The sequence below is a fragment of the Penicillium maclennaniae genome, assembly GCF_028827695.1.
Source record: "Penicillium maclennaniae strain IBT 15551 chromosome Unknown utg000004l:1.0-3007600.0:1.0-3009580.0, whole genome shotgun sequence".
NCBI lineage: Eukaryota > Fungi > Ascomycota > Eurotiomycetes > Eurotiales > Aspergillaceae > Penicillium > Penicillium maclennaniae.
The window spans coordinates 933,952-961,727 of NW_026623216.1; the positions used below are offsets into that span (position 1 = coordinate 933,952).

The 27,776-nt window shown below is 50.9% G+C and overlaps 11 protein-coding genes across 11 annotated transcripts; 4 read left to right on the forward strand and 7 right to left on the reverse strand.

Annotated features, from left to right (window-relative positions):
- Positions 1-364: 364 nt before the first annotated feature.
- Positions 365-926, reverse strand: N7477_004532 (DASH complex subunit DAD3 family protein; the record flags this gene model as incomplete). Its single annotated transcript, XM_056966195.1, has 2 exons — positions 365-616; positions 690-926. 2 exons carry the CDS (start codon positions 924-926, stop codon positions 365-367), a joined length of 489 nt encoding a protein of 162 aa, XP_056822976.1.
- An 846-nt stretch (positions 927-1,772) lies between these two features.
- On the reverse strand, positions 1,773-3,773 carry N7477_004533 (putative serine/threonine protein kinase (Nrc-2); the record flags this gene model as incomplete). Its single annotated transcript, XM_056966196.1, has 4 exons — positions 1,773-2,506; positions 2,575-2,874; positions 2,931-3,339; positions 3,375-3,773. The coding sequence occupies 4 exons, from the start codon at positions 3,771-3,773 to the stop codon at positions 1,773-1,775; spliced, it is 1,842 nt and encodes a 613-aa protein (XP_056822977.1).
- A 1,196-nt stretch (positions 3,774-4,969) lies between these two features.
- N7477_004534 (uncharacterized protein) lies at positions 4,970-6,730 on the reverse strand (the record flags this gene model as incomplete). Its single annotated transcript, XM_056966197.1, has 1 exon — positions 4,970-6,730. The coding sequence occupies one exon, from the start codon at positions 6,728-6,730 to the stop codon at positions 4,970-4,972; it is 1,761 nt and encodes a 586-aa protein (XP_056822978.1).
- A 1,183-nt stretch (positions 6,731-7,913) lies between these two features.
- On the forward strand, positions 7,914-10,602 carry N7477_004535 (uncharacterized protein; the record flags this gene model as incomplete). The annotated part of the gene is made up of 4 exons (XM_056966198.1): positions 7,914-7,992; positions 8,119-8,564; positions 8,614-9,267; positions 9,319-10,602. The coding sequence occupies 4 exons, from the start codon at positions 7,914-7,916 to the stop codon at positions 10,600-10,602; spliced, it is 2,463 nt and encodes an 820-aa protein (XP_056822979.1).
- Positions 10,603-11,039: 437 nt separating this feature from the next.
- Positions 11,040-11,869, forward strand: N7477_004536 (putative TFIID and and SAGA complex TAF10 subunit; the record flags this gene model as incomplete). Its single annotated transcript, XM_056966199.1, has 2 exons — positions 11,040-11,291; positions 11,435-11,869. 2 exons carry the CDS (start codon positions 11,040-11,042, stop codon positions 11,867-11,869), a joined length of 687 nt encoding a protein of 228 aa, XP_056822980.1.
- A 468-nt stretch (positions 11,870-12,337) lies between these two features.
- On the reverse strand, positions 12,338-12,882 carry N7477_004537 (mitochondrial 37S ribosomal uS19m domain-containing protein; the record flags this gene model as incomplete). The annotated part of the gene is made up of 2 exons (XM_056966200.1): positions 12,338-12,633; positions 12,840-12,882. 2 exons carry the CDS (start codon positions 12,880-12,882, stop codon positions 12,338-12,340), a joined length of 339 nt encoding a protein of 112 aa, XP_056822981.1.
- A 764-nt stretch (positions 12,883-13,646) lies between these two features.
- On the reverse strand, positions 13,647-15,081 carry N7477_004538 (inositol polyphosphate multikinase; the record flags this gene model as incomplete). The annotated part of the gene is made up of 2 exons (XM_056966201.1): positions 13,647-14,856; positions 14,996-15,081. The coding sequence occupies 2 exons, from the start codon at positions 15,079-15,081 to the stop codon at positions 13,647-13,649; spliced, it is 1,296 nt and encodes a 431-aa protein (XP_056822982.1).
- A 1,021-nt stretch (positions 15,082-16,102) lies between these two features.
- On the forward strand, positions 16,103-17,753 carry N7477_004539 (uncharacterized protein; the record flags this gene model as incomplete). Its single annotated transcript, XM_056966202.1, has 4 exons — positions 16,103-16,270; positions 16,327-16,416; positions 16,544-17,503; positions 17,526-17,753. 4 exons carry the CDS (start codon positions 16,103-16,105, stop codon positions 17,751-17,753), a joined length of 1,446 nt encoding a protein of 481 aa, XP_056822983.1.
- Positions 17,754-18,014: 261 nt separating this feature from the next.
- N7477_004540 (quinone oxidoreductase family protein) lies at positions 18,015-19,226 on the reverse strand (the record flags this gene model as incomplete). The annotated part of the gene is made up of 3 exons (XM_056966203.1): positions 18,015-18,062; positions 18,118-18,292; positions 18,349-19,226. The coding sequence occupies 3 exons, from the start codon at positions 19,224-19,226 to the stop codon at positions 18,015-18,017; spliced, it is 1,101 nt and encodes a 366-aa protein (XP_056822984.1).
- Positions 19,227-20,530: 1,304 nt separating this feature from the next.
- Positions 20,531-22,966, forward strand: N7477_004541 (uncharacterized protein; the record flags this gene model as incomplete). The annotated part of the gene is made up of 1 exon (XM_056966204.1): positions 20,531-22,966. The coding sequence occupies one exon, from the start codon at positions 20,531-20,533 to the stop codon at positions 22,964-22,966; it is 2,436 nt and encodes an 811-aa protein (XP_056822985.1).
- Positions 22,967-25,490: 2,524 nt separating this feature from the next.
- N7477_004542 (cleavage polyadenylation factor subunit CLP1) lies at positions 25,491-27,294 on the reverse strand (the record flags this gene model as incomplete). The annotated part of the gene is made up of 3 exons (XM_056966205.1): positions 25,491-26,704; positions 26,766-26,955; positions 27,049-27,294. 3 exons carry the CDS (start codon positions 27,292-27,294, stop codon positions 25,491-25,493), a joined length of 1,650 nt encoding a protein of 549 aa, XP_056822986.1.
- Between the last annotated feature and the right edge of the window lie 482 nt (positions 27,295-27,776).

Here is a 27,776-nt window from a genome sequence, read left to right on the forward strand (position 1 = left end):
GGGAATAAACCGACGGAACAAGGAAATTTGTAGATGTGGTACAAACACTTGGTTTCTATATTCTTCTGAATTCTTTCAAGCCTCTCAGGCAGTTTCTCGATAGTCCCAAAGTCTTTTGAGACATGGGTATCTCGATGCATCCTTCTTTCGGGGTATCGTTAACATGCCTTGGGGTAGCCCCGACAGATATATCCACATCTGAACGTTAATTATCTCCAAGTTACGGCAGTATGTATGCGGATATAAGTTCCCCCCATGATCCCTCAAAACACTGCCTATTCCGAATGCCACGCCAATTAACTAAAACGCGCCTAGGGTATACGCAGATAAATAAAACACCCCAATCCCACAACCAAAGAAAAGATCACTGGAATGTCACATCTCCATCCCCCTCATAAACCCCACCATGCTGAAACTCCGTATCCTGAAACCCATAATTCTCAGTCTGCTGCTGCTGTTCCTGGTCTTCATTCCAAATCTGTTGCTGCAAAACAATACTGTAAACACTGGCTTTGAGCAGTGTACACACGGTCGCAGTCTTGCGCTCTAGGAGCCTCATTCCATCGAGAGTCATGGAAGCTGGGGAGCCTGCGAGATCGGCGACCTTTTCAGAGAGCTAAGCAAATTTGAAGATTAGTTGAGAGCTCGGGTACATCCATTGCGGGGAACTGCGCGTCAGGGAAACGTACCTGGTTCACGTTTCGGAGGAGTCGCGAGTATTCGTCAAGGACTTCTTGTTCGAGATCAGAAACGAGGGGATTGTCGTTTCCTAGAAGAGGGTTGTTGGAGCAGTTGTGGGCCTGGGGGTTCTCCGCGTCGGATATGTTTTGTTCTTGCGGAATGGGAGGGGTTGTGCATGCGGGGTCGTCTTCGGCGAAAGAGTAGTCTTGAGCATCTGGGTCTTCGGGGGCGGCAAAGGCGGACATGGTGGATGGTTGAGGTGGTGTTGTTCATTCAAAGAGGAGCACGTGAAGCGGAAGGTGTTTTGGTTGTTAGCCCGATTTCTAAGGTTGAGTTGGGCGGGACTGTTCCACGTAAATGCCCCGGAAGCATACAACTCATCTTGGCACTAAGTGATGATACGGATCGATTCTACAATGACTTGGAGGATGATTCTGCGACAAGGATTTTTTTCTTGTGACTTTCAATCGTCGCAGAGACACGCACTTAGCCCAGCAAAAAAACAGGCCGCTTTCGCATCAGGTACAAATCACATTGCAAGGCCAAGATAGAACCGACTTTCGTTAAAGGATAGAACCGCGCCATGAGACTATAAGATTCAAAGGCAAAAATGAAGAAAGCCAACACGAAACCGAAAATATCACAAGTATTCAAAAACACATATCCATAACGCCGCCCGCTGCACACTAGAAAGAGTGAGCCGATGAATACCGCAGCATTCAGCAAAAGCTGAGATCCACACAGGGAGATCCAGAAGAGGATGGAATCATGAGAGAAGGGGTGATAAATATGGAGAGAAGCACGCGATTTCAAACCTTCGGCGATCTTGAGAATGCAAGATGCAAAGCGGGAGATGGCCAGAAAAACAAGAATCCATAAAGCAGTAAGCTCATGTGAATCAACGCGGAAAGCCTTGAGTCACCCCTTCCAATCGGACAGATTGCGGGGGAATGCAAGAAAACAATAAATTTGAATGCAGTCGTCAATGCATCATGGTCGTTAACGAGCCGATGCCCAGGCGGCCGTTCCCCATGTGGCAGGAGAAAATGAAGAACAGCAACATACATTATGGACTATGCTCGCAAGCACTATTAGTGGTCTCCCTCGTGGTGAAGAGTGACACTGTTGAACTCCTCGAAAGGATCGTTCAACTCGCCGTTGGGGGTTGCCAGGCCAGAGTCCATGGGGACTCCCTTCATTTTAGCGGGATTGGTACCACCGATATCGACACTGCCACTTTCCTTGACGTTGCGGAAGTTCACTGTGTCTGTACCGACGCGACCCTGATTTGGAATCATGGGTGGTGTCATGTGACGGATGAGTGCCCATTGTGTCGTGCGGAAGAAGGGGTGGGTCTTGACATCCGAGGCACCGGCACGGGCACCGAGACGCTTCGTCTCGTCCTTGATCAAGAGTTTCCGGATCAAGGACTTGCACAAATTTGATGTCGGTTGCACACCCGTGTGCTCAGGGAACTGCGCATCATCGCGCAGGATACTGGCAAACGTTGCATTACGATTCTTGCCCTTGAATGGAGTGGTTCCATACAACATCTCGTAGATCAAGATACCCAGAGTCCACCAGTCGACTGCACTGGTATGTCCGCAGCCCTTGATGACCTCGGGAGCGATATACTCCTCGGTTCCAACGAAAGAATTTGTGCGGAAGTCAGCAATGCAGGATTTGGTGTCAATGGTAGGAAGAGCAGCACTGGCATTGCCACCAACCCGCCCAGGGATCATAGTAGGAGCACCACCGGGCCCGGACTGCTTTGACAAATCGAAGTCTGACAGCATGATATGACCAGATTGATGCAAAAGAATATCTGGGGAGGTTTTAGTCAATGTTCTCAGGCCAATGTTCAGGAATCAGGATTGAGATGACTAAACATACTTTCAGGCTTAAGATCACGGTAAATGAAACCCATCAGATGGAGGTACTCGAGTGCGGCAGTCACCTCAGCAGCATAAAACCTGGCAGCGTCCTCCGAAATGCATTTGCCAGGTCGAGTTTGAAGAGTTCGGAAGAACTCTCCTCCGCTGCAGTACTCCATACAGAGGTACAAATAATCCTCAGACTGGAACGAATGGTACAGGGTGACAATGAACGGATGGTTCGATGTTGCCAGGATTTCCTGCTCAGCCAGAGCACGCTTGATCTTGTTGCGCTTGATCATTTCTTTCTTGCTCAAAACTAGAAAAAGGTTAATATTGGCAAACTAGTCGCGAGACTCTCAATATGTAGCATACCTTTCATGGCATAAAGACGGCTGGATTTCTTTTCGCGGACCAAGTATACCTTTCCGACATCACCTTTGCCAATCAACTTAATTTTATCGAAACTAGCCGGTCCCACCTCCACGTTGCGAATCTTGATCGAATTCGAGCTGTAAGTGCGGCGGAAACTACTCTCCTCGTTGGCCAGCTTGTGGGCCAGACCGATAGAGGGCACGGACAGGGAGAGTTCTTTTTCGTTGGCCGAGATTGAACCAGGAAATTCCGCAAGAGCCTCTTTGCTGATCTCAATAGGCTGAGGACGATTTTCTCCGCTTGCAAAGAGACCTTGGGCATTGGGAGCAGACGCCACGCGACGCAACTTGCGAGCCAGCTCTTCTTTGTTGGCGGTGGTAGCCTGCTCTACTGCCGACACTCCGGTAACCTGTAGCTCTGGCGTATCAGGCGGGGACGAGGCACAGACCCATCGTTCCGATGTCGCAATGCAGGTTGACCCTGGTGGGCAAAGTATGGATTGGCGGTCGCTGTAGGAGAAACTCCGTCGTCGAGAGGGTTGCCCTCACTGGCCACGGTTGTTGATCGGTTTCGACCGATGGTAGGCAGGAATCGAGATTGCCGGAACGTCTTTTCGTTTTTGGCGGGCGAAGCGTTATCTCTCTCGCGTTCATTGCTAGACGGGCTGCCGCTCGGCGCTGAAGAGTTGCTGCTGGAACTGTTGATCCGGAAAAAGTTCTTAATCTTTGTCGGAAGATGACCGGACTCGTTGGAGTGTTTGCGAGAGGGCAGCGTAAGGCCAGGGAAATTCCCGCGCTTTTCGTTAGACATGGCCGAGGGACTGGATGCGAAAAGCTGTGTCATGACGGACGACTTGCGAAGACTGGAACTAACTATCTCCTGGGGCGGTGGAGATCGGCCTCAAAAGGCAAGATGCACGAAGTGAAGGAACGGGCGATGTGAGGGGGGATGTTCAGAGCCGGGCAAGATGGAGATACGCCGGGGCCAACCTGGCCAACTATAATTGCAACGAGGGCTATCCACCCGAATAAACGGAAATTCAGTATCGCGCAACGAGGCTCATAAAAGCCGCATCTTAGAGCGAACAAAAATGAATGAGCAAGGACAGATTGGAGGGAGGCAAAGAGAAGGAGTCGAAAGTGGAGACGAACGCAGCCCCCGGGAGGGAAATCTGACTAATTCATCGCATTCCCACCGGCCTTGGCTCCTCAATACGCCTTCTTCAGCCTATTGTATTTTTGTCTACTATGATTGATCAACTCTTCCAACGATAGAGTGAAAGTGAATTGGCTATGGAGTATTTGAAAATCAGTCATACGAGTGAAGTGCTCTCTTTGTTTATTTGGACTGGAAAACAAAATCTTCGAAGCGTTTGAGTAGCGACAGGTTGCAATCTGCCACACGTGATTTCGACTGCATCTCGGAAATACGGACTTCATTTATCCGTATTTTACTGAGTTCAAGATAAAGACCTGCTCCTGTTCCTGAATGATTTGAGAATGTGATCAAGGCCTTTCGAGTCTACTTTCTGCTCTTGTCCAATGTATTCTTCAAGATCACCCAGGAAGACAACGTATGATCCTTGATTCAGCGGTATCTCCTAATCATTACAAATAGGGCTACGCGGTGAATCCCCAGATGACGTGATTGAACTTGAGAATCCAAAAGAACTCATTCACTCAATCCGCCTCAAGAGTTGAGAGCCCATAGATCATCTAGCAGAGCTAGGTGAAGTCGTTGAGGCAGTAACTTCGGAGTTGATATAAGGCAATTCCCTATCACTTGTGATGACGTCAAACTCAGTAACGCCGATGCGGCTCCTGAAGAACATCCATTTGTTGGTGTCTGTGGGTAAGATTTCGTGTGAATTCTACCAGGGTAGAATAAAAGAAGGGAAGAAGACTGATATCAAGAGAGCTTTTGACGCTGTTTTTTCTGCCTGGAAAGCCCTGGCGCTTGCCTGTATGTCAACGAATAAAGATACTTAAGGCACCGAAACGCACCAGAAGAGGCCGAGTCTTCATCAAATACTATATCTATTAAACGCTCTCCCGAGCCTTGACAGGCTGGAGTCCACTGTAAATTCTCCACTCTTCTTCCATTTCATCCCATGCAACCGACATAGGAACGCGATCTTTCGTCATAGTCGCAGAATCAGGTTGGCCAAATTCCTTCTTTTGCTGGCCCATCTCCCAACTACCCAATCGCTCATGTCCGGGGCCAAAATCAGCACCTGCGACACCGTCTGACTCTTCAACACCTGCAGCCTTGGAGCCGCCCCAGATAGGGTTGCGGAACGTGACGTCCGTGTCACTAGCGAGTTTTCCGTTGCCCTTGAAGCCGCCAATGCTAGGTTTGTGAGCTATCTTGCATTTACGACAACCGCAGATCAAGAACCCGACAATGGTCAGCAGACCAACGGCGACTAGTGTGACCACGGCACCGATAACACCGGCCACCGCAGGCTGCATCTGCTTCTTCGGCGCAGGCTTGTCGTTATTGAGCACACCATTACAGAAGATTGACTGTGCATCACACTTAGTACACCACTCCTCGGTCGAAGATACTGCAAAGGTCTCGAGCTCTGATTTGAACTCGGTCCACGGGACGTACTCGATGCTCGGTCCGTAGCCGAAGAAGGAGAACGATTGGAACTCAGTCGAGGCATCTGTTCCATTGTGCAGATAGAAACGCACGTACAGGTTGTCGGTTCCCGGCCATGTCGGATACACCTCATCAGATGCGAAGCTGTAGAGCTCAAAAATCAGAGAAGCACCTTGGGTGGGGCGTGAATAAAAGTTGGATTGCTGCTGAGATGCCATGCCCATCAAAGAAGCCAGGGCAACAGCAGGTGCATCATTTCCAAAGAGGAGTGTCATCTGCTGGTGAGCACCGAAGTGCTCAATATTCTTATCAAACGCGCTCAACAAACTGGACGCTAACGTTTGACCAGCGATTGCGTTTACTTGGCCAATCGTGGAAAGGCTGCTAGTGGCGGTAGAGTCCTGACCATTCGTTGCGTAGGTGTACTGATCTGCGAGCCAGCGAGCTCGGCTCAGATCGCTATCACTGACAGTGTCCATGAACGAGCTGTTGTGGATAGCTTCGTAGTCCATATACTCAGAGACCTCGGGGGAGTTTCGGTATGTAGCAGTCGTTGCATCAAATGCCGGACCAAGAGCGTCATCCAGAAGACCAACATAGAAATCCACAGACTCCTTTGTGATTCTCATAGCATCACTGCTATCTTTATACTCGGCTTCGGCCGTCTGGTGCATGTCGCACTGAGCAGATCCATCCACCATGATGGAACTAGGATCCGCCTCGCCAAGTGTAATGATATGAGCATACTGATATCCATCCAATGGTGCCATGTCAATTGTTGCATTATCAGTCGATTCAGAGCTGGTAATATCCGATTCGCCGAGAGGAGGGTACAAACCCTGCATAAAGGCCTGGGCGGAGGCCGAAACGTATTGATCGGCCATCGAAAGTACACTAACATCTTCCGCATTGAGGGAATCCGGCGGCAAGTACACGATGGCAGTTTCACTGCTATTACCATCGGTAGTCGGCACATAGCGATCCCGGAAGGATGATCCAGCAGCTTGGAGCTGGTTGGCACCAAATTCCGTCAAAAGTTTGGATCCAGGCGAAACTGTGAGAACAGTGGGAATACTTTCGCCGTGTACGGTATATGCGAAGACTCCCCATACTTTCGCGCCATAGTCTTGCGCTGTAACAAGCATAGACGCCTGAAGGCATAGAGCAGAAGCGAGCAATTGTCGATGGGCAAACATGATGGCGACGATTGGTGTCGACCTATAAAGCGCGAATGAAGGTTATCCTATCACTTCAACGGCCAATAGTAGAAGTAGGAAAGCACATTCAGGCGGGGGTTCGCTCGCGGACCTGGGAAAGCCACGGGTAATAAAGCTAGCAAACTGTAGTCCACCTCAATCCCAGGGTAGGATGTATGGGCCAGACCCCTGGAGCATAGCCTATAGATTCAGGGAAACCAGGGAAAGAACCAAGGATATCATCTGCATTCGGAAGTGAGTCTTACCTTTCGACAAGATGATTTTCGACGGATGGACCATAGGTTTGAAAGGGTTTCGGAATCCTCGGCACACGAGCGCCTTGCATCTTGAGAAATCATGGACCCATATATCGAGACTATGTTGTACCCAGTCAAGTCATGCCTTTTATATGGAGAGTTTAAGTGAGATAAAAACGTCCGCAATGGTATAATTGGCTATATTGTCCATCAAAGAGCTGTTCTTCTGCTAAATGTTGACATCCTCTTTCTGGCATTCTGGCAGAAGAAGTAATGAATCATTTTCAAGTGCTCTGGTATTGCTATGATGTGTGGTTGGAGGGTTACACGCAAAGTATGGAGGGACCGAGGAGCCTCGGGTCGATGACGCGCACAAGTAACACCGCATTTTAGGAGCTTGATCTCCAGGAGCGGGAAGAAGTGGGGATGTCGGAGGACCCTCTCAAGGAAACAACTAAAGACTAGCTCTTTTAAGTGGCCAGGGCTTGTTTTCGTGATCGAAAATTCCTTTGTGGGGAGCTAGGGCTGAGCTCGCAGATCCGGGGGGACGTTCATGTTGCCTTTCTGCCTCAGGTGTCAACATCAGGATCAGCGTCAGCGCCACAGTAAGACGGTTGCTCAATGACCGTCAAAGAGGTAGATGGGAATACGAGGGTATTCAGACAGATGAGAATTGAGCAGAAACATCAATTACCCCCATAAAATGCTAACAATTCCCGTCTCTCGCACATATTTCCCACCTTGTGGGCGGTGGAGGGAGTCTTCACGCAATCACCAATCACGAGGCCCCAGTGGCAGAAAAACCTTGCACCGCCCGAGCGGCAAATCTCAACCCTCGTCGAAGCCCTACAAATGCGCCCTACCCCTAAGCCCTCATTTCTGCTCTTGGAAGTTGACTGCCCAACCCTACCTTTTGTTGCGCCCCAATGGTCGAAACACGAGGCAATCAACCGTCTTTTGACGGTTCGAATGAGCTTCCTTCATTCGATACCGTTGATGACTTTGGTGAGTTTCAATGTTTCCCCGTCCATGCCGTCGCAAGCTACGACCACCCGCAATTGCCATAAACCTTATCTTGAACATCGCAATCCGGTATCCTTGTGACTGACGCCTTATCTGATCGACTACTAGATCAAAAACCCTCTCATCCTTTAGATGATGCGGAACATGGATCGCCACCCGCGGCGAAGAAGCGCCGCACGGATTCTGGGCCGGATGAAGACCTTTCGATCCAGCATTTCATGTCGGAGGAGCACGGCGCAGGTCATAAGATTGAACAAGAGTTAGCCAACGCCCTTGGTGAAAGTGTCGTCGACACTGTCGAGTCGAACGATCAGTCTCAAGGTGGTCATAACCAGCCTGAGAGATCACCGCATGATGGAGGCTCCAACGTCAACGCCGATGTCACTTCCATCATCTCCGACATCATGGACCACACAGACCGTCAGGAAAATACCGTATTGATGGGCCCGCAGGAGATTCCTGCAACCAATGAATTCCCCGGAGCACGAGGCTATGCGTTCCTGAAGGCCAACTCACATTTGAAGATCCAGAGCTTGCCCATCTTGGATAACCTGGTAAGTTCCAAATACGCCGTGCGAAGAGACGAGTTCTGATCTTTATTAGTCTACCCAAATACTGTCATTCTTGTCCAAGAACAGCTATCAAGATCTCACTGCTATGGTGTCCGAGCCGGACTCCGAGAACGGTCAGGCCTATGCAACCATGCGATCTTTGTTCGACCACACCAAGCGTGTCTACAGCGTAAAAAACTCTTTCCTTCAACCCACCGATATTGAAATCACGGAGAGCTCCCAGCTTGATGTCATTCGCAAGGCCAACTTGGCCTCATTTGTGTCGAGCATCTTTGGCTCGCAAGAGATTGGTTTTGCGGAGCTCAACGATCACTTTCTGGATGTTTTTGTGCCCGAGGGCAATCGCTTGCTTAAGGCGCAAAGTGGTCTGTACCTGGATCTCAAGACACAAGCGTTCATCGCAGCGATGAACAACAAGTCCCGCACCCGGACACAGCTCCTGTATGAACTGTTCCCCGAAGATATGGAGCAGCGATTGTTGGCGAGACGCCCAGGTTCCCGACAGTTGGCCCCAAGTGAGACCGATTTTGTCAGCCGACTCAATTCTCGCCGTGACATTTTGTTACGCAAGATTAATGATGAGGAGGCCTTAAAGGCATTGCCTGACAATTACCACTGGGAAGACTTCCTTTGGGAGCTCAGCTCTTACATTTCAAAGAATTTCGATGCTATCAACACTCAACAGGTTTGTCTCTTACTATGTTACTTCGACAGAACGGTTTCTAATGAGCACTAGGGGAAGAAGCCGGTCAAAGGAAGACAGCCTTCAAGCTCCAACGGTGATGTTCAAGAGTCCCCTACTACTACCCACCAGGGTCAGTTCGCGGTCACTCAACCGGTCGAGGTTCCTGTTGATCGCAACATGCACGGAGATCTTGTGGCCCGCGCTGCTCGTGCTGCACAGATTGCCCTCCAGGGCCATGGTCTTCGTCGTTCTCAGCAGCAATCCCAACAGCAACACCAGCACCAGCAGCAACCACCGTCTCAAGCGAGTCAATCCCCTTCTCAGCCTCCACCTCCGCAGCCGCAGCAACCGCAGCAGCAACAGCATCAACCGCAACAACAACAACATCAACACCAACAACAACAACACCAGCACACCTCCCAGCCAGAGAACCAATATCTTCAGGGCTATACCCCTGCTCAACAGCCAGAACAGCCGGCTCCTCAGCAATATCACCACAGCCCCACGCCACCCAGTGGATATCAACAGCAACACGGCTTGAGTTTCCAGCAGAGCCCGCTGCAGGTCAATTTCCAGCAGTTCCAGCCCAATGCTGCTCAGGCTATGCAGGCGCGAGCCAATGGCATGTCCGCTAGTCATGTCTACATGCCAGGGATCCCTCACTACTCTCAGTCGCAGCCTACCCAGGTGCTCTACGAGCGAGCTCGCCAGGCTGCCTCGGCAAAATCTTCCCCGACGAGCCGCAAGTCTGGCCTACCCAGCCAGCGCCGCCCTTGGACAACTGAAGAAGAGAATGCGCTGATGGCTGGACTGGACCGTGTCAAGGGTCCTCATTGGAGTCAGATTCTAGCCATGTTTGGGCCCGGCGGGACCATCAGTGAAGCCTTGAAGGACCGCAATCAGGTTCAGCTCAAGGACAAGGCGCGGAACTTGAAGCTTTTCTTCTTGAAGAGTGGAATCGAGGTTCCCTACTACCTCAAGTTCGTTACGGGAGAGCTGAAGACCCGCGCCCCCGCCCAGGCTGCCAAGCGTGAGGCCCGGGAGCGTCAGAAGAAGCAAGGTGAAGAAGACAAGGCTCACGTGGAAGGTATCAAGGGGATGATGGCGCTGGCGGGAGCCCATCAGTCGCCCGTCGGTGGCCATGAGATGTCGGCCTCACCAAGCCACAGCCTACCCCCGGACGCCAATAGCCAGGCCGTCTTTGACCAGACTGCAGAGCAAAATCTGATGCAAACCCTTAGCCAGGAAGTCCACGGCAGCCAGTACAACCCTCAGCAGCATGCTTCGCAGACGCCGGATCATCATATCGATCCACACATGCAGCTGGGCCAGTAGATAATTGAGATGATTGTCTCGCATTTTGAATTCGGAGTCAAGGAAGGAATGTACAATGAAGTCTCTAACAGAGATTTGCTTTACGATGCTCATGGGGCTTTCCCATTTACTGTATGAGTACATAGCGATAGCACGTGTGAAATAACGATACGATTTTCAGATCATCAGGGTCCCCGTAGATGCCGATAGTGTGTGAGTTTGATACTTGGATAGCCAGATAGATTGATAGTTTGATAGATTGATAGTGTAAATCAGTAGATGAAGATGGAGATGTAGTTCAACTCCGCCGCAAATGTGGGCCGTGCACGGCTCCTCCGCCCGCGTGTGACTGGCGCGACAAAGTCGACGTTCCAACAACTTCAACTGCATTGATTGGACCCTTCATCCCCGGTCCCTGCAGCCCAATCTCAAAGCGTCTACGTAACGAGGGTTTGAAGATGGCCGACCCTTCCCAACCCAACGGGTCTGAGCAGCCCTCCACACCAGCTGAGACTGCCGACTCTGCTATCAAACCCGAACCTGACCTCGACCCTTCCATCGAGCAGGATATCGACATGAACGCCGACGGAACAGCGCAGAGCGCCAATGCCGAGGATGCCGTGGATCCCATCGCCCCCGCGCCGACACCCTCCAAGAAGGAGACCAGTCTCCGCGAGTTCTTGAGTAAAATGGATGATTATGCGCCGATCGTACGTTCTTCACTCTACTCTTTCCTTCGATCTATCGTCCCGTTCTTTTAATTTCATCCGAGTCCTACATGTACCCGGAGCGAGACGATCGATGAAAGCAAACGAGAGCACACCTCAGAAGCACAAGCTGACATCTCTCCCAGATCCCCGACGCAGTCACGGCTCACTACCTCACCCTCGCGGGCCTACCACCACCGGGAACAGGCCCCAACCAGACTCCACCCCACCTCGCCCGCCTCCTCGCGCTCGCAACGCAAAAGTTCGTCTCCGACATCGCCGCAGACTCCTATCAATTCGCCCGCATCCGCGCCTCGAACAGCTCCTCCGCTAACAACCCGATGGGCAGCTTAACCGTCGCCTCTGGCCTCGGCGGCCCAGGAGGCCCCGCGGCTCCAGTGGCCGGCGACGGAGGAAAAGGCAACAAAGCCAACACACACCTCGGAATCCAGCGCGCCGGATTTGGTGGTGGTGGTTCAGGCGGTACAGGCCAAGGTCGAACCGTCTTGACGATGGAGGATCTGGGCATGGCTGTGTCGGAATATGGCGTGACTGTCAAGCGGGGCGAGTTCTACCGGTAACTTGTACCTTTGGAGTTTGGAGGTGATTGATACACTCGAATGCGCGCGTGTGCTATCCTCTCCCTTTTATGTTTCGTGGCTATGATGGGTTTCGGCGCTGGGCGTACACAACATTTGAGAAAAGGGGTCGCGGATGAAAATATCCTGCCCACGGCCCTGGGCATTTTGGTTGGGAATCCACGGATCTAGAAAATGGAGTTTTTGTCACTTTCGTCATTACACTGCTATGGGGTAAATAGTTGAGACTGGGATGCTTATTTAAATGAGCTGTAAAACCAGTCATGAATGATATTGAGTAATTTCCATGCTAAACTCCATCCCACAAGTAATGTCACAAGGGAAGTGTTGGATATATCTGTACACGGCCAATGGCCAAAAAGATTGCTTCGTTGAAGCGAGGGTTTGAAGGCGAGAGAACAAGCCGAGGCAGAATGAGGACCACGGAACCGAAAAAGTTGAGCAAGTCATTTACTTGTTCTTGGACTGCTTGTATGTGAAGCGCTTGCGGGTTCTGAGGCAGCAAATTAGCATCATCTTGAGCACGACCACCGTTACACCTGGAAGGCTTGTGAAGACATACGCAACGTATTCGCCGAGTTTGCGACCAACCATCTCCTCGGTAATCTGGACCTCCACGTAAGTCTTGCCGTTGTGGACAGCGAAGCGCAGGCCGACGAAGTTAGGCAGGATGGTAGCTGCGCGCTTCTGTGTGCGGATCGGGGGGGGTGTTTGGCGGCGGGGGAAGGGTGCGCGGGAGAGGAAGACTGTTCGGCAGGAAGATGTTAGAACTTCAATCAAGTCTCTGGCTCCGTGTCTCTATTCGAATCTGCAAGGACAGGAGGGCGTATGGAATGGCGCATGGCGGGTTTTCACGTACGGGACGATGTTCGGGCCTGGATGAACGTGTTAGCAGCGATATTCTTCTTAATTGATGGCATGTGGGCTTGTGGGGATGGCCGCCAGATCTTACCTTTCCAGACCGATCGGCCCAGTAGGGCTCGTGTGGGAAACATTGTGGCGTGCAATTGATCAAGCCTTGAATCTGGAGAAGTTGAAAAGAGGGCCTCCGGCTTGAATTCTTAGTCATCGATGAACTTCCCAATTGGGAACGCGACGGTAGATCGGATCGGAGTCGTTCAACTTGTCTAGAATGAGTTAAGATTAAGTTAAAGCATTTCAAAGTGCATAGGGGCTCTTACATACCCTCGTGATGTTCTTATCCCTGTTCTCCCTTTTTTGTGTACTCGTTGGGTCTTGTTAGCCGCTATTTCCGGACAAGTGCTTGGCTCCATAACCTCAGGCTAGCTATACAACAGCTAGAATCTGAATATCTATTCAACATACCGTTCTTTGGCAAGAGAGAATTGCCTCAAAGTTCTCGCCCTAGATTTATAAGCATGAGATGAACTCTCGGCCCGGACACCATGCATTTGAACAAAGTCGTCACACTGTGCGAGGAATGGAAAATTAATCAATGAATGAACACTGTTTGAGGGGCTGCATCTATCCATGGATCGAATGACCTGCTGACCAGCATACCTATAAGCTATAGGCCTTATTGCCGAATAAATCTTGGCCGGGAGTGGCCGATGCAATGTAAGATTACAGAATACTGGCCTGAGCTTGCACTGACTCGTTTACCTGCCAATAAGATGAAGATGATAGTGGCTAATGATGGCTAATACATTATGAGTCAATATGCGTATGAAAAAAAAAAAAGGCCAATCGCCAATGTTGAGCCCCGTTGCCGGCAACGGAATCATGGTGTAAAAGGTGCTCATTCGGCCAGCTCGTTGAAAATTTTGACCAAGTTGCGAATTCCCATCAGGACATTCTCGTCGGGTCCTTCCCCTGGTGTCCATTTCGCATGGGCGAAGTCGATGATGCGTAGGTCGTGTACTTTCGGGGTTTCCTCTTCATCTTCGTCATCGTCTACCTCCAATGGAACTTGCGCCATTTGAGGGTCGAAGCTGATGTTTATAGCTTTTTGGGGTAGTCCGTCTGGAAGTCTTACATCGAGAAGCTCGAGGGGCTCTTCCGTGAACTTGAAATCCACTTCCCCGTCTTCTTCATCCCCGTCTTCTGAATCCTTTTGCTCGGGGATCTTCTTTTCCTCTTCCAGGGCAATATTCATTGCCTCTGGATCGCCTTCGTAAATCACCAAGACACTGGCGGAGTACATACGACTCTCCTCTGACTCAAGTACACGTTGTACGTTTTGTAGCTCTTCGGTTAGTCGGCGTGCGACCATTTTCGAGCGATCCACAGAGCCCGCTTTGGCTCCAGCGAGGAAAGTCTCGAATCCTTCCTTAACGTTGTCTGCACTGAATGATCGGCCATACCACTTGTCGTAGCGTCGATATCCATCTTTCTCGATGACTTCTCCTCTGGCACCCTCCGCCCCTTCGTACTTGGTCGCGTACGGATCCGTCCTGGCGCCCTCATCGGTCTCGCCATTTGAACCAGACCACACTTTCATTCCAGCAATCCGGTAGCCTAGGCTGCCGCTGGTCGTTTCTTTGGACACAGTATCCAACTTGTTGCGCTTGGCAGGGGGCGCATCATCAGCCCAGAGCCGGGCTCCGAGCTTTACGTCTAGCACATTTGGACGACGAAATCCCGCGGCAACATTCTCCAATACGATAGAAAGTTCTGTCTCTAGCTTCTTGCCTTCAGATGGCACCCATGGCTGATCTCTCCCGGAAGAAGCTCCTATGCTCGGGGCGAGTGTTTGTTGTGACGAAACCGAGGATGTGTTTGAAGCCGTCGGGGCATCGCCAGTGGGTGGTAGAAAGACAGCGCCAGGACCTTGGGCAGCAGCAATCGCCAGCGGTTGTTGCTGATCAGCAGACGAGAGCGAGCCAATGAAGAGAGGGATAAACTCCTGAAACTCGGGATGGAGAGCGCTAGCTTCGTAGAAATCGATCTCCTGCTGGACGCAAGGTTTGGCGATCAGGGCTCCGGAAAGGGTACAGCGGACACCATCGCTGTAGCAAGACGCACTGTTAGCTAAATGCGGAGAACACGCAAAGTTGCGCATAAGGCTCTGAGCCCCACGCAGGACACCGTCGGCGTCGGCTGCAGGTGATCGAGTGGGGGCTTGGAGCTGGGGAAGGACAGACTTACTGGCCTGCGGCGACGTGGTCAAATGGCACCAAGTCATCGCTGCCCAGTTGCGGCGTTTTTAAACTCTCTGATCTTGAGGGCGGCATGTTGAATGTGCGAGAGTCTCGTGCGACAAGGAACGTTCACAGCATGCCGAATGACTCAACAAGCAAGTTTTGAACATAGAAGATCTCGGTAGCTGCTTGTCGTGTGAAATGATTTGAGAACGCAAAGAAAACCAAACTGGAAAACAAAAAGGAGAGAGCTGTCAGGGAAACGACATCATGATCGGCGTGCGGGACTTGAAACGCATGGGCCCAGTCAGCTTTATCCGCGATTGTATAACTGCCGCGGAGTCTTGGTAGCGATGATTATTAACCGTGTCAAATTTCTACCATCGAGGGTCAATGCAGCCATTGCTTTCGTCAATGTACAAGATCCACATAATACAATAGGCCAACAAGACAATCAATGAATGTGATGCGATCTGCAGCCCGACCAAAAACATGTTGAGTGGGCGGCCCAATTTTTATTATTCTAGACACACGAAAAGAACACCGTTAAAAGTATAAGGGAAGGAGCCCGGCAATGTCTCGAAGATCACGTAACGAAATAATGAGAAAGAAATGACTAGCTATTAGGATGAATTATCCCCAGTTCCAGCTCAGTAATCGTGGGGTTTAAACTAAGGCTCTCCCCATACAAGAGCTACTTTCACACCCACGATGGACATTGAGGAGAGGTAGAAAATCGCCTCATTGGCGCTAGAGGGTATTTTGGTGACAGATTTGTTAACAAAAAAAGCTTCGTTATTAAGAGAAGGGTGTTGTGAATTCACCGTATATTGATTTTCATGAATTACAGCATCTTAAGACCAATCTTCAACAACGGTGCGAAATATTACCTTGCGAAAAAAAACTCTGCCTTCCTGGCTATCAGCTCTAGCATCAAGCATCCGTCACTTCTCTGTTTTACCCTCGTCACTCTTCCACGCCCCATCGCTCTTCGTCGCGCTTCTCCTTTCCTCATTGCCACCGCCCCGTCTTGAAGCCTTCAACTTCAACAACGGCAACCATCTCAGGAGGTCTTCCCATACGCTACGACAGGTCCTTATCTGTGACTAAAGAGATGGCTCAACCTCCGCTGGTGGAAGTACAAGATGCAACAAATGAGCAAATCCAAGATGCCATAAACCTGGCCAGAATGAACCCAGAGCTGAACTTCCCCGATGCCCTGGCTGCTACCGTGGCCAAGAAGAGAGCCAGAAGAAGAAGACCAAAGAGCAAGCGGGGAAATGTATTTATGGCTTTCAAATTATCATCTCCCGAAGCTGACATATATTTCTGTTGCAGGACAAGCCTACTGGATTTGAAGAATACTTCGCCGACGGTCCCCTCACCCCGAGTGAGCACGCTGAGATGCTCGAGGTCTTTAATCCGTATGTGAAACAGAGCACCGAAGATATAATACAAGCTAATAAACTTTTCAGAGATCTACCATTTACCGAGTAAGAACAAAATGGATTCAGAGATTCCGTCAAACTAACATGTGTGCAGCCGAATAGAAGAGGCTCTAAGACGGTTCCAATTCAGACGTCGTATCGAGCCAGCCAGACTGAACATGTTCTCGAAATACCTTAAGTATGGCGGAGTCGATATCGAAAGCATTATCGCAAGTGAGGCAAATTATCAGGAAATGGAGAGCATGACCGCAGACCAAATCATGCAGGCTCGTGCTATGGCTGAGATTCGGAAAGTGCGCGCGACGCTGGATGTGGATTTCGATTTAGTTCTTCGAGGCTTCATGCAAGCAGTTCCGTTCCTCGATACGCGACCCAAACTAATGCGGTATAGGAGCTCGTACTTCATCAGTTGCTTTAAGCTGGAGACGGAAAAGGTGATCAAGATGGCAACTGAAACCATCAAAAACTTCTACACCTACCTGCTCCAGCGCGACGTATGTCTCGAATACACTGACAATCTACTTCAAGCCCGCAAGACATGCGACCTGGCAGCAAAGGAGCTTTGGATGAATGTTCAGCTGGTGCGTGAAGCTCCCGGGCAATTCAATGAGGCCTGCTCCATGCTGTTCGGTGGAGCTTTTTCCCAATCCAATACACCTTCACTGGGAAGTGAGCTAGAAAAATGTCACAAGGCAAAGATGGAACGTGCCCGCGATGTCGTCAGATGTGCCATTGCAGGGGTTGGCAATTTTGAACAAGCAAGCAGTTTCAAAGAGCTCGGGAACAAACATAGGCTTGCAGCCGAGAAAGTCCTCGACATTGATGGCTTTGAGATACTGGCAGTCATACAGCCGGATTCTAGAGTCCTGGAGTTCTATGAGAAATACGCATCTCAGCACGATGCCTTGGGCCGAGTCAAAGCCGTCTCCTTCCGTGACCCAGCCAAGCCTGATCTCGACATGAGCCCGGAGGAGCGTTGGGATTGGAACCATGGTAAGGTTCCTACGTACGAGTTCGAGTTCTTTGTTGACAAGGCTCTACTCCCACTGATGTATGCGGGGTTGAAAGTAAACACGGGGGGTTTGGAAGCTCAACTGCGGAGTCTATTACTTCGACGAAATTTTGTCGACCTATCCTAATTTTTACACGGTTATTGCCAATGGTATGATGATGAAGTGGAAGTGGCCAAGGGATTTGGGTGGTGATGACGAGAAGACGAGCAAAGAGCCTGGAAATGCGGTTCACTGGACTTTTGATGCTGAGACTTCCAAGGAGACTGGTCAGAAGAATGGCAAATTGGGTGGAGATGGAGCTTAGATCACAGGTTATCTTTTTCAGACTCGCACTTATTGCTTAAGGCTCCGAGGAGAGCGAGCAAGAGGGATGAACCTTGGGAAATCAATGGTATCTACTGCATAGCATTTTCCCCCTTTGGAGTTCAAACAGTCTGTATCAATTTCGTACTTTGCCAGAGGTAAATGCTAGGCTTCGTTGATAACATAAATTTCTTAAGTACAGTCGTAGCATGTAACTAGTTCTTCAACCCAGGACACTACCTTTTCGATACTCAATATCTAATCAAGGCTTCAGGAGGGGCTTTCCGGTAGTCTTACGGCCCTCAAGGTCCTGTGGACTGTGTGAGCAATAAAATAATCTGACCAGGAATTTCGATTCCACTGACCTTGTGAACCTGAGCGACATCCTCAAGCGGATATACTTTGTGAATTTTCACCTTGAGCGCACCAGATTGAAGCATGCTGAAAAGCTTGTTGGTGTAGAACTCGAATTCCTCACGAGTTTCAATGTAGCCGAAGAGGGTAGGGCGAGCAATCTTGACACACTTGGGCGAGAGTTTGCTATTCCAAACGAGTCAGCTTCGTCATAAAACTCGACAGAACTTTGAAGTGCGTACGGGAGAGCAATAGGAGGCACAGGGCCACTGGCATTGCCGAACCAGACAATAGTACCCTTGCGCTTCACAGCCTCTAAGCTGCCTTCCCACGTATCCTTGCCGACCGAGTCGTAAACCACATCGACACCACGGCCGCCAGTAGCTTCCTTTACCAACTTAACCCAGTCCTTACCCTCCTCACTGCGGTAGTCAATGACCACATCAGCTCCGAGGCTCTTCACAAGCGCACACTTCTCCGGGCCACCAGCAGTACCGATGACCTTAGCGCCGATGTTCTTTAGGATCTGAGTCATGAGGAATCCGGCACCGCCTGCAGCAGCATGTACAAGTACCCAGTCGCCCTTCTGCACAGCATAAGTTTCCGTCGCAAAGGCAAGAGTAGTCAACCCGCTCAGGAACGAAGCCATGATGTCCTCATCGCTCACGCCCTCAGGGATCTTGACAGTCTTGGCAGCTGGTGCAGCAGTATATTCCGCATATCCACTGGTGGCCAACCACGCAACACGGTCACCAATCTCGAAACCCGAGGTATTGGGGCCCAGTGCGACGACTGTGCCAGCGCCCTCACGACCTAGGATCTCGGGCTTAGGCGAAGCATATAGTCCCGTGCGGAAATATGTGTCGATATAGTTCACTCCGGAGATATTGTTGCGAATGAGCAGCTGGCCCTCCTGGGGCGTTGGAACCGGATAGGAGGTCTTATATTGTAGAACCTCGGGGCCACCGGTCTGCTCGACCACGACGGCCTTCATGGTGGTGGGGACGGACATATTGCGAATTGGTGAGAATGAGAAAGGGCGCGTGATAGGAACGGTAGAAGTGATCAATTGGCCACGCAGAGCTACGAGACGGAAAGTGCTGCGACGTGCGAAAGACATTATAGAAATAGTGGGGGAAGCTCCGGGGAGTTAGGTACACAACTTGAGCTTCAATTTGTCATCGCCATCCCCGCATCCTCCGAGCGCGGAATTTCGTCGCTTTCTTTTGATTTGCTCCATAGATTAATTGCAATTGCTTTTCTTTTTTCCTTTCAAAGTGCTTCAATAGCCGACTCAGATTACTTCAGAATCCTAAATGCTTCCACCTTCCTACACGGGTACAAAGCCCAATGCACTCGGATGCTCCAAGTGGAGTTGAACTGACGCACTTCCGATGGGTCTTCGAGACCCGTCGGATGATCTCCGATGCGTTGTACTTCCGAGTCACCAATTCCTAGTTTACACTTCACAATACACTCACACACGGCGCTTTTCCCCTACATAGCTGCTTCCAAAACGAGCTCTGGGTTTCATGGATGCTGGCTTTAAGACTCATCATCAGCCACTTCAACGGTTCCCCCGTACTCCCAAACAAGCGACTTGGACCACCGTGGCTTGTACTTTATCAACGTTTGGACTGAGGCCCCTCCGTGCGTTTCAACAAGTCACGTCCAACAATGGCAGCCACAAGAGGGGCGGAGCCGCCCTCCCGCTGAACCCCGGACGATTTCTGGGCATCATGCACGGTATCCTTTGTTGCTCATGCAGTGCCCCCCAGGGCCTGCTTGGGGCTGACCTTAAGATCATGTTAGACCCCTTGGGCGACACGCCTATTGATCTTAGGGGTTTCTACTCGGTGTCTGATCACTGAGCGGGTGTTGCTCACTCCCCTCGAGCAGGCAGCATCGTTTGAACATTCTTTTGTAAACTACACTCTAGCGCCGATCCGATCGGGCGATTGCAAATACAACCAGTGAAGCACCACAGGAGCATCATGCAACCGTCTTTGTGCCCAATAACAAAGATAGCCTTCGCGTGGCGAGGTTCTCGACTGGCACCCCTTGATGTGCTTCCCCCTCTGTTTCAATGACGATCCGGATGCTCTTCAGCCTGATGCTATTCTGGTTGATAGGTCGGTTTTGGCCCAATGGCCGTGGCGGCCCTATCAGGGATGGGATGGTGCCCGATCTCAAGGACCATATAACACCCCGTACCCGGGTAACGCGCACACACCACCCATCTTTGTTGACACTGAAAATTTTTCGACTGTTTTTAAATTGATCGCCGCGCGATCTTCTCAACTGCACTTCTAATTTATACTATGAGTCAATCGGCCCGCAAAGCTTCTCATCGAGCCTTCATTGCAGCCGGATAGCTCTTCGATTCACTACCTACTCAACCCGTGCATGATCAAACCTGAAACAATGCCATCTTTTCTGAGCAGCCGTTCTCGAAGCAGCGTGCTGGTGGCGTACCCTCCACCACCTTGCGTGGAGGAAGAACCCACCTCGCTTGCTCGAGAACTACACGGCCTCACCAAGCTGGTTGAAAAACCAGGCTTCGAGGGAACTCGCGTGAGAGGTACAGTCGACCAGTACCCAATTATTGTGGATACGGGCTCCCCTGGTTCTTCTTTTTCATCGCCTCCACCCGATGCCTCCAATGTGCCCGGGCTGGGGAATGTGTCTTCAGACGACAGCAGCGGACCGGTCACACCACCTCCCATGGTCCAGGAACCAGCAATCCGCACAAGCTCCAGACCACAGTCGCGGGAACGCTCAAGGAATACGTCATCGTCTGCTTCTTCTGCCTCGAGCCGGTCTCGAGGCCATTCATCTCATATGCATCATCAGTCAAGCCGTGACGCGATTCCTCGACGCCACAGCCGTCCACCACCGCACTCGCGGGATAGCATATCCAAGAATGAGGTCCCGGCGCCATTGGCTGTGTCTTGCTCGAGCAACTCTCGAGGTCGACCACTGCCCGCAACTCCACGGCATTCTGATCCTGGAGTGAATGTCTCGCGCCAATCTCAGCCCCCGGCACATTCACGAGACAGTCGTGCCACCAAACATGAGGCTCCTGTTCATTCCATCCCCTATGGATCACGAGAAGTGCGTCCTGAAAGGCCTCGTTCTCGGTCTCGTGGACCGGTCAACGAACGGGCCCATTCAAGCCAGTCCGCGCCACCTATCAGCCAGTCCAAGACTGTGCGAGCTGAAAGCACTGGAGACCAAAGATCCTCGGCGCATGAAAACTCACGACGTGAATCGCCGCCGGGTTATATGTCTGATTCAAATGCGGTACGTAACAGAGCATCTTCTCACCACCCTCCGCCTGCACCACGAGTGCCGGAGAAGATACCTATCGAGAAGCAGACTAGCCCGACGCTCGCTGAGCGAATCGAGGAAAAGCTTCGCCAGCGTCAAGAGCGACGCGACACGGGAATGTCATCGGATACAGAGACTCGCTCGAAAGCTCCAACTGTAATCATTAAGCCGGGCGAATCAATCTTGAAGACCTCGATTCCTGCTTCGGCGCCCATTTCGCCCTCTCGTGATCCTCACGCCTCGGCCCCAGCTTCACGACCCAGAGCCGCGACTGTAAGCTCGGCTCCGCCGCCTACTCTGTCTCGCTCGAAATCCAAGACTGGAGAGCGCCCAAAATCTATTCTGGTCAATGGAACTCAATCTGGATTCAGCCAACCTCCGCGTACTCCGGGATCGGTCAAGTTCCAAGACATACCAACGGAGAAGCCGACAACGTCCCAGGTTCTAGCCCAAGTCCCAGTCCCAGCTCCAAGCCGGCAAATTAGTCCACCACGGCGTCCTTCAAACCCCACGGGTCTATGCATCACCCCATGCCCCCGTTCAGCTCCGACGGCAGGCCAAACAGACTGGTACACCCTCAAGGGCCTCACCCATCTAGACATCTGCCCATCCTGCATGGGCCAGATCGCCCACTCTCGTTTCCGCGACTTCTTCATCCCCAGCCTTGCGAAACCCCCAACCCAGAAAACTCGCTGTGCCTTCGCAAACCCATGGACCCGTCTTTCCTGGACCCAGATGATCAAAAAGAAACACGACAGCCTCGAAATGCTCTACCAAATGACGCGTCCGCCTCCGGGAAGCCGCGCCTGCCCAGGCCGAGTCGTCACCAACCAAACCTGGTACCGTATCATCGACCCAGAGACGAACGTCTACCTACCCCGGTTCCACATCTGCGGCACCTGTGCCCGCAATGTTCGCGTTCTGATGCCTGCACTCCGCGATACTTTCCAACATTGTCCAGAACCCCAAGAACGCGCCTGCGACTTCGTCACTACTAGCCCGCGCTTCGTGCAGTTCATCGATCTCCTCGACGATGCCTCCTCGTGCGCCGAGGAAGATCCATCACGCCGACCCGATGTCCGCGAGTTCTTGAGCTATGCTCGCCGGAAGATTGTTCTCCGTGACTGTCGTCGCGATAGACCCACACTCGGCGCATGGCACTATATCCCGTCTCTACCGGAACTAAGCGTCTGCGAAGACTGCTACGATGAGGTTGTCTGGCCCCTTGCCAAACGCAACCGTCCTATCGCACGGATGTTCTGTACGTCTATGAGGCTATTACCCGGTGATGGACCACGGAGCTGTCGCGAGGCGAGCTGTCAGCTGTATTCTGCGCGCATGAGGGCACGCTTCAGGGATGCGGTTGCCAAAGATGATTTTGCAGAGCTGCAGTCTGTGGCCCTGAGACGGTATGAGGCAGAGAGGAGATTTAAGGATCGGAGAGAGGAGTTGCTTATTGCGGAGGGGAAAGGGTATGATTGTGATGAGGAGATGAGGAAGGCTGTTGGGGAGTGGCGGAGGTGGGAGTGATCGAGGGGAGTTGGATGGTAAAAGGAACGTGTATGGATAGTTATCACGGTGGTCTTTTTTTTTCTTTTTTTTTCTTTTGAATTTCATGTATAGGTTCGATAAAAGTTGGGCATTGGATTGGCGCGCCTGGGGGCAACGTTAGCATTCGCATTAGTATAGTATTAGCATTATGTACGATTACAACTTGAACTTATTCCTTATCTCTTGCTTTGCTTTTTCTGTCATCTATTCTGCTGGACATTCTGGTGTCTTGCAAGAACCTTTCCCGCTTCCGAGGTCGTGTACCCGGAATGAACTAGTCCACAATAGCTCCTGTGTGTAGCCTACTTAGCCTACTTTTACCATAGCATTAATTCATCACTCTTACGCATATCTCCATCTTCGATCATTCTCTCTGACAGCTACAAACAACCCTTTACTTAAAACGGCGAACCCGGGCCTTGGAGACCCAAAGATATCGATCGCCCCCATAGACGTCATTACTGGATTGGCACACACCTCGTACGGAGTATACACCCATCCGCCAATCTTGGTTCTCACGGAGCTAGAATCTAAATTTCGAGATGAACGATAGTTCCCAGTAGACGTGTTCGGGATGAAGTTTTCCCTTTGTCATTCTTCTCCGGCCGTAAGTCATGTCGCCTACTACTGCTTAGATTCGTTTCTGAGGATGTATCGGACAGTCAGTATTTTTCAAGCTGCAAACCTGCCCAGGTGCTCTCGTAGTGCAATGTCGACTCTGTTGCCTAAATTCGATCATAATGACACTAAAGTACAATCATAATAGCCAGAGAGGTCGACTTATCTCCCCAGAGAAATTGGTCTGATGGCTTCTCGAACCCGCGGGCATCTGGTCTAGACCGTTGTCTCCCACGCGATCCGAATGGATGGTGGGTTCCCCGCAATATGCAGAAAATACGTTTCCCCAACGCCGTGGTTCGCTTGACCCACACATGAACCAGAAGGTAAAATTTGAGTTTACCCGTGTTTGATCGTATTAGGATTCTTATAGTTGATTTGCTTCTCTTTATGTCGCCTATTCTTGGCTGGCTTATTCTGGGAAGGAGTTATGAATATCACCAATTGAAGTATGATCTGCTCACCGGTCAAAGCAGTCTTCGTGGCAGCCGCCGTGATGTGCAGCCAAGAGACTAATGTAGACTAAATGGCTGAGAAGGGTTAGTCTTAGCATGTCCGCGGGTTCTTGACTTCGATATTTTAAGGGTACGGGTATATTCACCAAGTATCAAGATTCTCGCGGTCTGTTTCTTAGGGTTGCCAGCATTCTGCTGTAGTCAGGTATTATTTTGCGCGAGAAAGTTCATGATCAACCCACTAGTCTAGGGGTGATAATGATTTGGATCAGGGGATCAATGATTCACAGACAGGAGTAACAGAGAAATCAGACTGTCAGTATCTCTGTTGAGGGTACACCCGGACTCTAGTTCTTCAGGCTTTTTCCTGGACGCCATCATAGCGAATCTTCCGAGCCAGGCTTAGTATTGATCTACTTAGAAACTTGCTAAGCTCTGAGAGTCCCTGAACTCCTGGGCTCATTCTCCAAAAGATAGACCTATCTCTTGGGCTGCTCGAGCTACACTCTCAAGTCAATGATCATGTGTCTTCCAATACAACCAAAAGGAACCAACTTCCGGGTCCAAATGTCATCGAAACTCAGTCCCCGGCAGCTTCTTTCGGCCAATAACACACTCGTAAAGACGGTGCCTTATGAATCCCGATCTCTCGATCGCTCCATTTAAATAGCAAACCACTTGTGAACATGTTTGATCGGACTGTTGCCAATTTCCAGCTGTGGTCGTGTGAGACGGGGTGGTGGCTTCCACCTCTCGGGTGAGGCACGGTTTTTGGAGAGGACTTTCGAGCCATGTCGTCTTGTTTGATGTCGGAATGGAGAAGAAGGGAGTTCAATCAATTTCCTATACTCAGTTTGAATGTGGAGGTGATTGTGTATGTGGGAGTCAGTTTTGGAGCAATATTTGAAGATACATCGGTGGAGGTTGCCATGATTTCTTTCGCAATTCGGTCACTTGGATCAGTAGGAGACCTCAAGACTGTAATCTGCCCAAGAGAAAATCGAAAATGAGCCAAAAAAAATATAAAAATATATATAAAAAAAAAAAGAAACGTTGAGAGGTCCTGAGGATCTGTCTGGGTAACGCTAGGAGCCAAAACTGATTCGACTAATGTCTACAGAGGGGCTCTCTTGTCCGGGAGTAAAAGGCCCATAATTGGAAGACGTGAGGTCCAGATGGTCTTCCCAGATGATCCGGTGGAAAGTTTGCAAAGGAAGTCCAGAACACACATATTTACTTGACTTATGAAGAACAAGATTGACTTCAAGGTACTTTCATGCTCTAAAGAAAGCGGCTTATATACACCGTCAGTTTGCAGACCCTCAACCTGGGCCATTGAACTTCAAACGCCATCGCAAACCAAAAGACAATTACAATGCATATGTGGAAAGCGAAATTTGAACGACTTTCATCCAACAAGTCCAACAACTTCACCGGGCAAACGCTTGAGACCAGATGATTGCGCGCGGTGGGACGCGTCCACCAACTGGGGCGAGCACACGGATCTTACCCTTGTCAGCGTCGACGTCAGCGACATAGAGGAAGCCCATGATGCTAGCGTCGCGGACTTCGGAGGGTGATGCTGTGGTGGGAGCATTGGTAATTGCAAGAAGGGTATTGGCGAGGGTGGAGGGAGCGGGCGGCAGGATCCTCTTTAACGGGACGTTGCTCTGTGGTGTGTGGTTCGCGTCGCCCATGCCGGGGTGGTATGTGCCGTTGTCGAGTTCTTGGGGCGTGTAGTCTTCTGAGCCCCCACCTGGAAGGAAAGAGTCGAGTTGAGAAGGGTCGTACTCGTCTTCGTCTTCGTCGTCTGCCGATGTATCGGTGTAGCTGTAGACCGGGAGAGCGGCGAAATCGAGTTGCTGAGCATGAGGGGAGAGAGTAACGGCGGAAGATGAGGAGAGGGAAAGCGCTGATGTGCCGGTGGTAGCAATTGGGTTGCCGAAGAAGTAAGAACGGATTTGCGATTCGCGCGTTGCTTTGTGGAAAGCGGCGTCGCGGTCAACACAGCCGCCCGACTTGGACAGCTTCACGACGGAGACGCGTTCGTCGAAGACGGCCGCCGTGGCGCTAGAACTAGGCTTGTCGTCGTACTGCTTGACCATGGCGCTGTAGAGGCGCTCAGAACCAATGACCAGTATCGTCGTGATGGCGAATTCGGTCACGATGTGATTGATCAGCTCGAGACTTCCTGGTTTGCCGCTGCTCAGGATGCCTGGCGTATCGACGATGATCCCTGCCTCGCGTGCGTCTTCATCCTCAGCCATACGGCCTGTTACTGAAAGTGCCAGGCGAGACACAATGGGCCTGTAAATTACGCCTTCAGCGTCGAGCGGATTGGGCATCGGATAACTATAAACCAGCGGAAGTTTCACTGGCACAGGGCTCGGCCCAGACATGGGACTGCTGCCCCAACCTTCCTCAATGTCCAGCATCGTCCGGAAAGCAGTTGCAGTCAAGGTTCCAGGGACACTGAGCATGCCCTCGGTCGGGTCCAGGTTGACCACCAGCGGCTGGCGACCGACCTTAACAGCGTAGGCTGTCAAGATCTTGGCCAGGCTGGTTTTGCCGGCGTTCTCAGGACCCAGCAACAAAACACGAGGGCCATCCTTGCCTACCGACTGGGCCTCTTCTCGCAAAGTCTCTAGTGCGAAGTGAACGTTGGAGTATTCTACCATGGGGGGTCTCTTCGGCGATGTATTCACTCTGGCAGCCGCCGGCGCCGTGTCCGGCCGTCGTCGTAAGACCATCAGTCGACAAAGCAACCGTCTCTCCGGCGCTGACTTCCAACTCACAGCCATGCCATGTGTAGATTGCGCCTTTCGTCCCGTGGAAGGTGTATGTCTGCAATTGTGCGAGCTCCGTTCCGAAGAGCTCTGCTGTGCCACTAAGAAGCTGCGATTTTTACGTCAGCGCTGTCCTTTCAGGATGATGTCTAAAGCTTCAAAAAGCAAGTTCTGCGGTGGAACACTATGTGAGATGATATACCTTCACTTTAACGAGGTGCCCAAATGCGACTTCGAATCTCCACTCTGAGCCAGGGTTCAAGGAAATTTGCGATGGCGGCGCTACGGCGAGCTGCCTCTCCTCCGAGGGTTGTGTCAATTCTAACCCTGGGAGCGACATTGCATCACTCCTTTCAATTTTCCAGAGAAGAACAGGGAGAAATTGGGGGAGGGAACCGGTCGAAGATGGATAATGCGCTGAGCTGGATAGCTCCGGGCTGTTTAACATGTTTGCACTCCCGCCCGCAGTTGCAATCAACAGCCAGTCAATTGAAGGGTGCGCACACGTTAAATGCGTGCTTAGGCTCGTCAAAAGACTCTGCTTTCGTAGTTCATAGTATGCTCAATCGATAATTCCGAGTATGTCTACAATTGAAGAGATAATGGGCTTTGAAATGTTTAGTCATCGCTAGGCTAAGGCGTTCTTCACTACAACGCAGGGCAGTCAGAAGACAAAACAGCGAAATCGAGTGTTTGGTATCCAGGAGAAGAGGGGAATAAATCAATGGAAGGGTTAATTTGGAGCGTGTCTCTTTTGTCATTCGGCAATAAGAACGGACATTGACATGTCTTTCTCAAGTGGCAGGGAAAATATTAAAGGAAAATGGTGTCAAAAGGAAGTACAGTGCACACTCGAGGAGGGCCAGGAAGAATATATTTATCATCACGACAACGGAGACAGAAACCAGGGATGAGCGGGTATGGGGATTG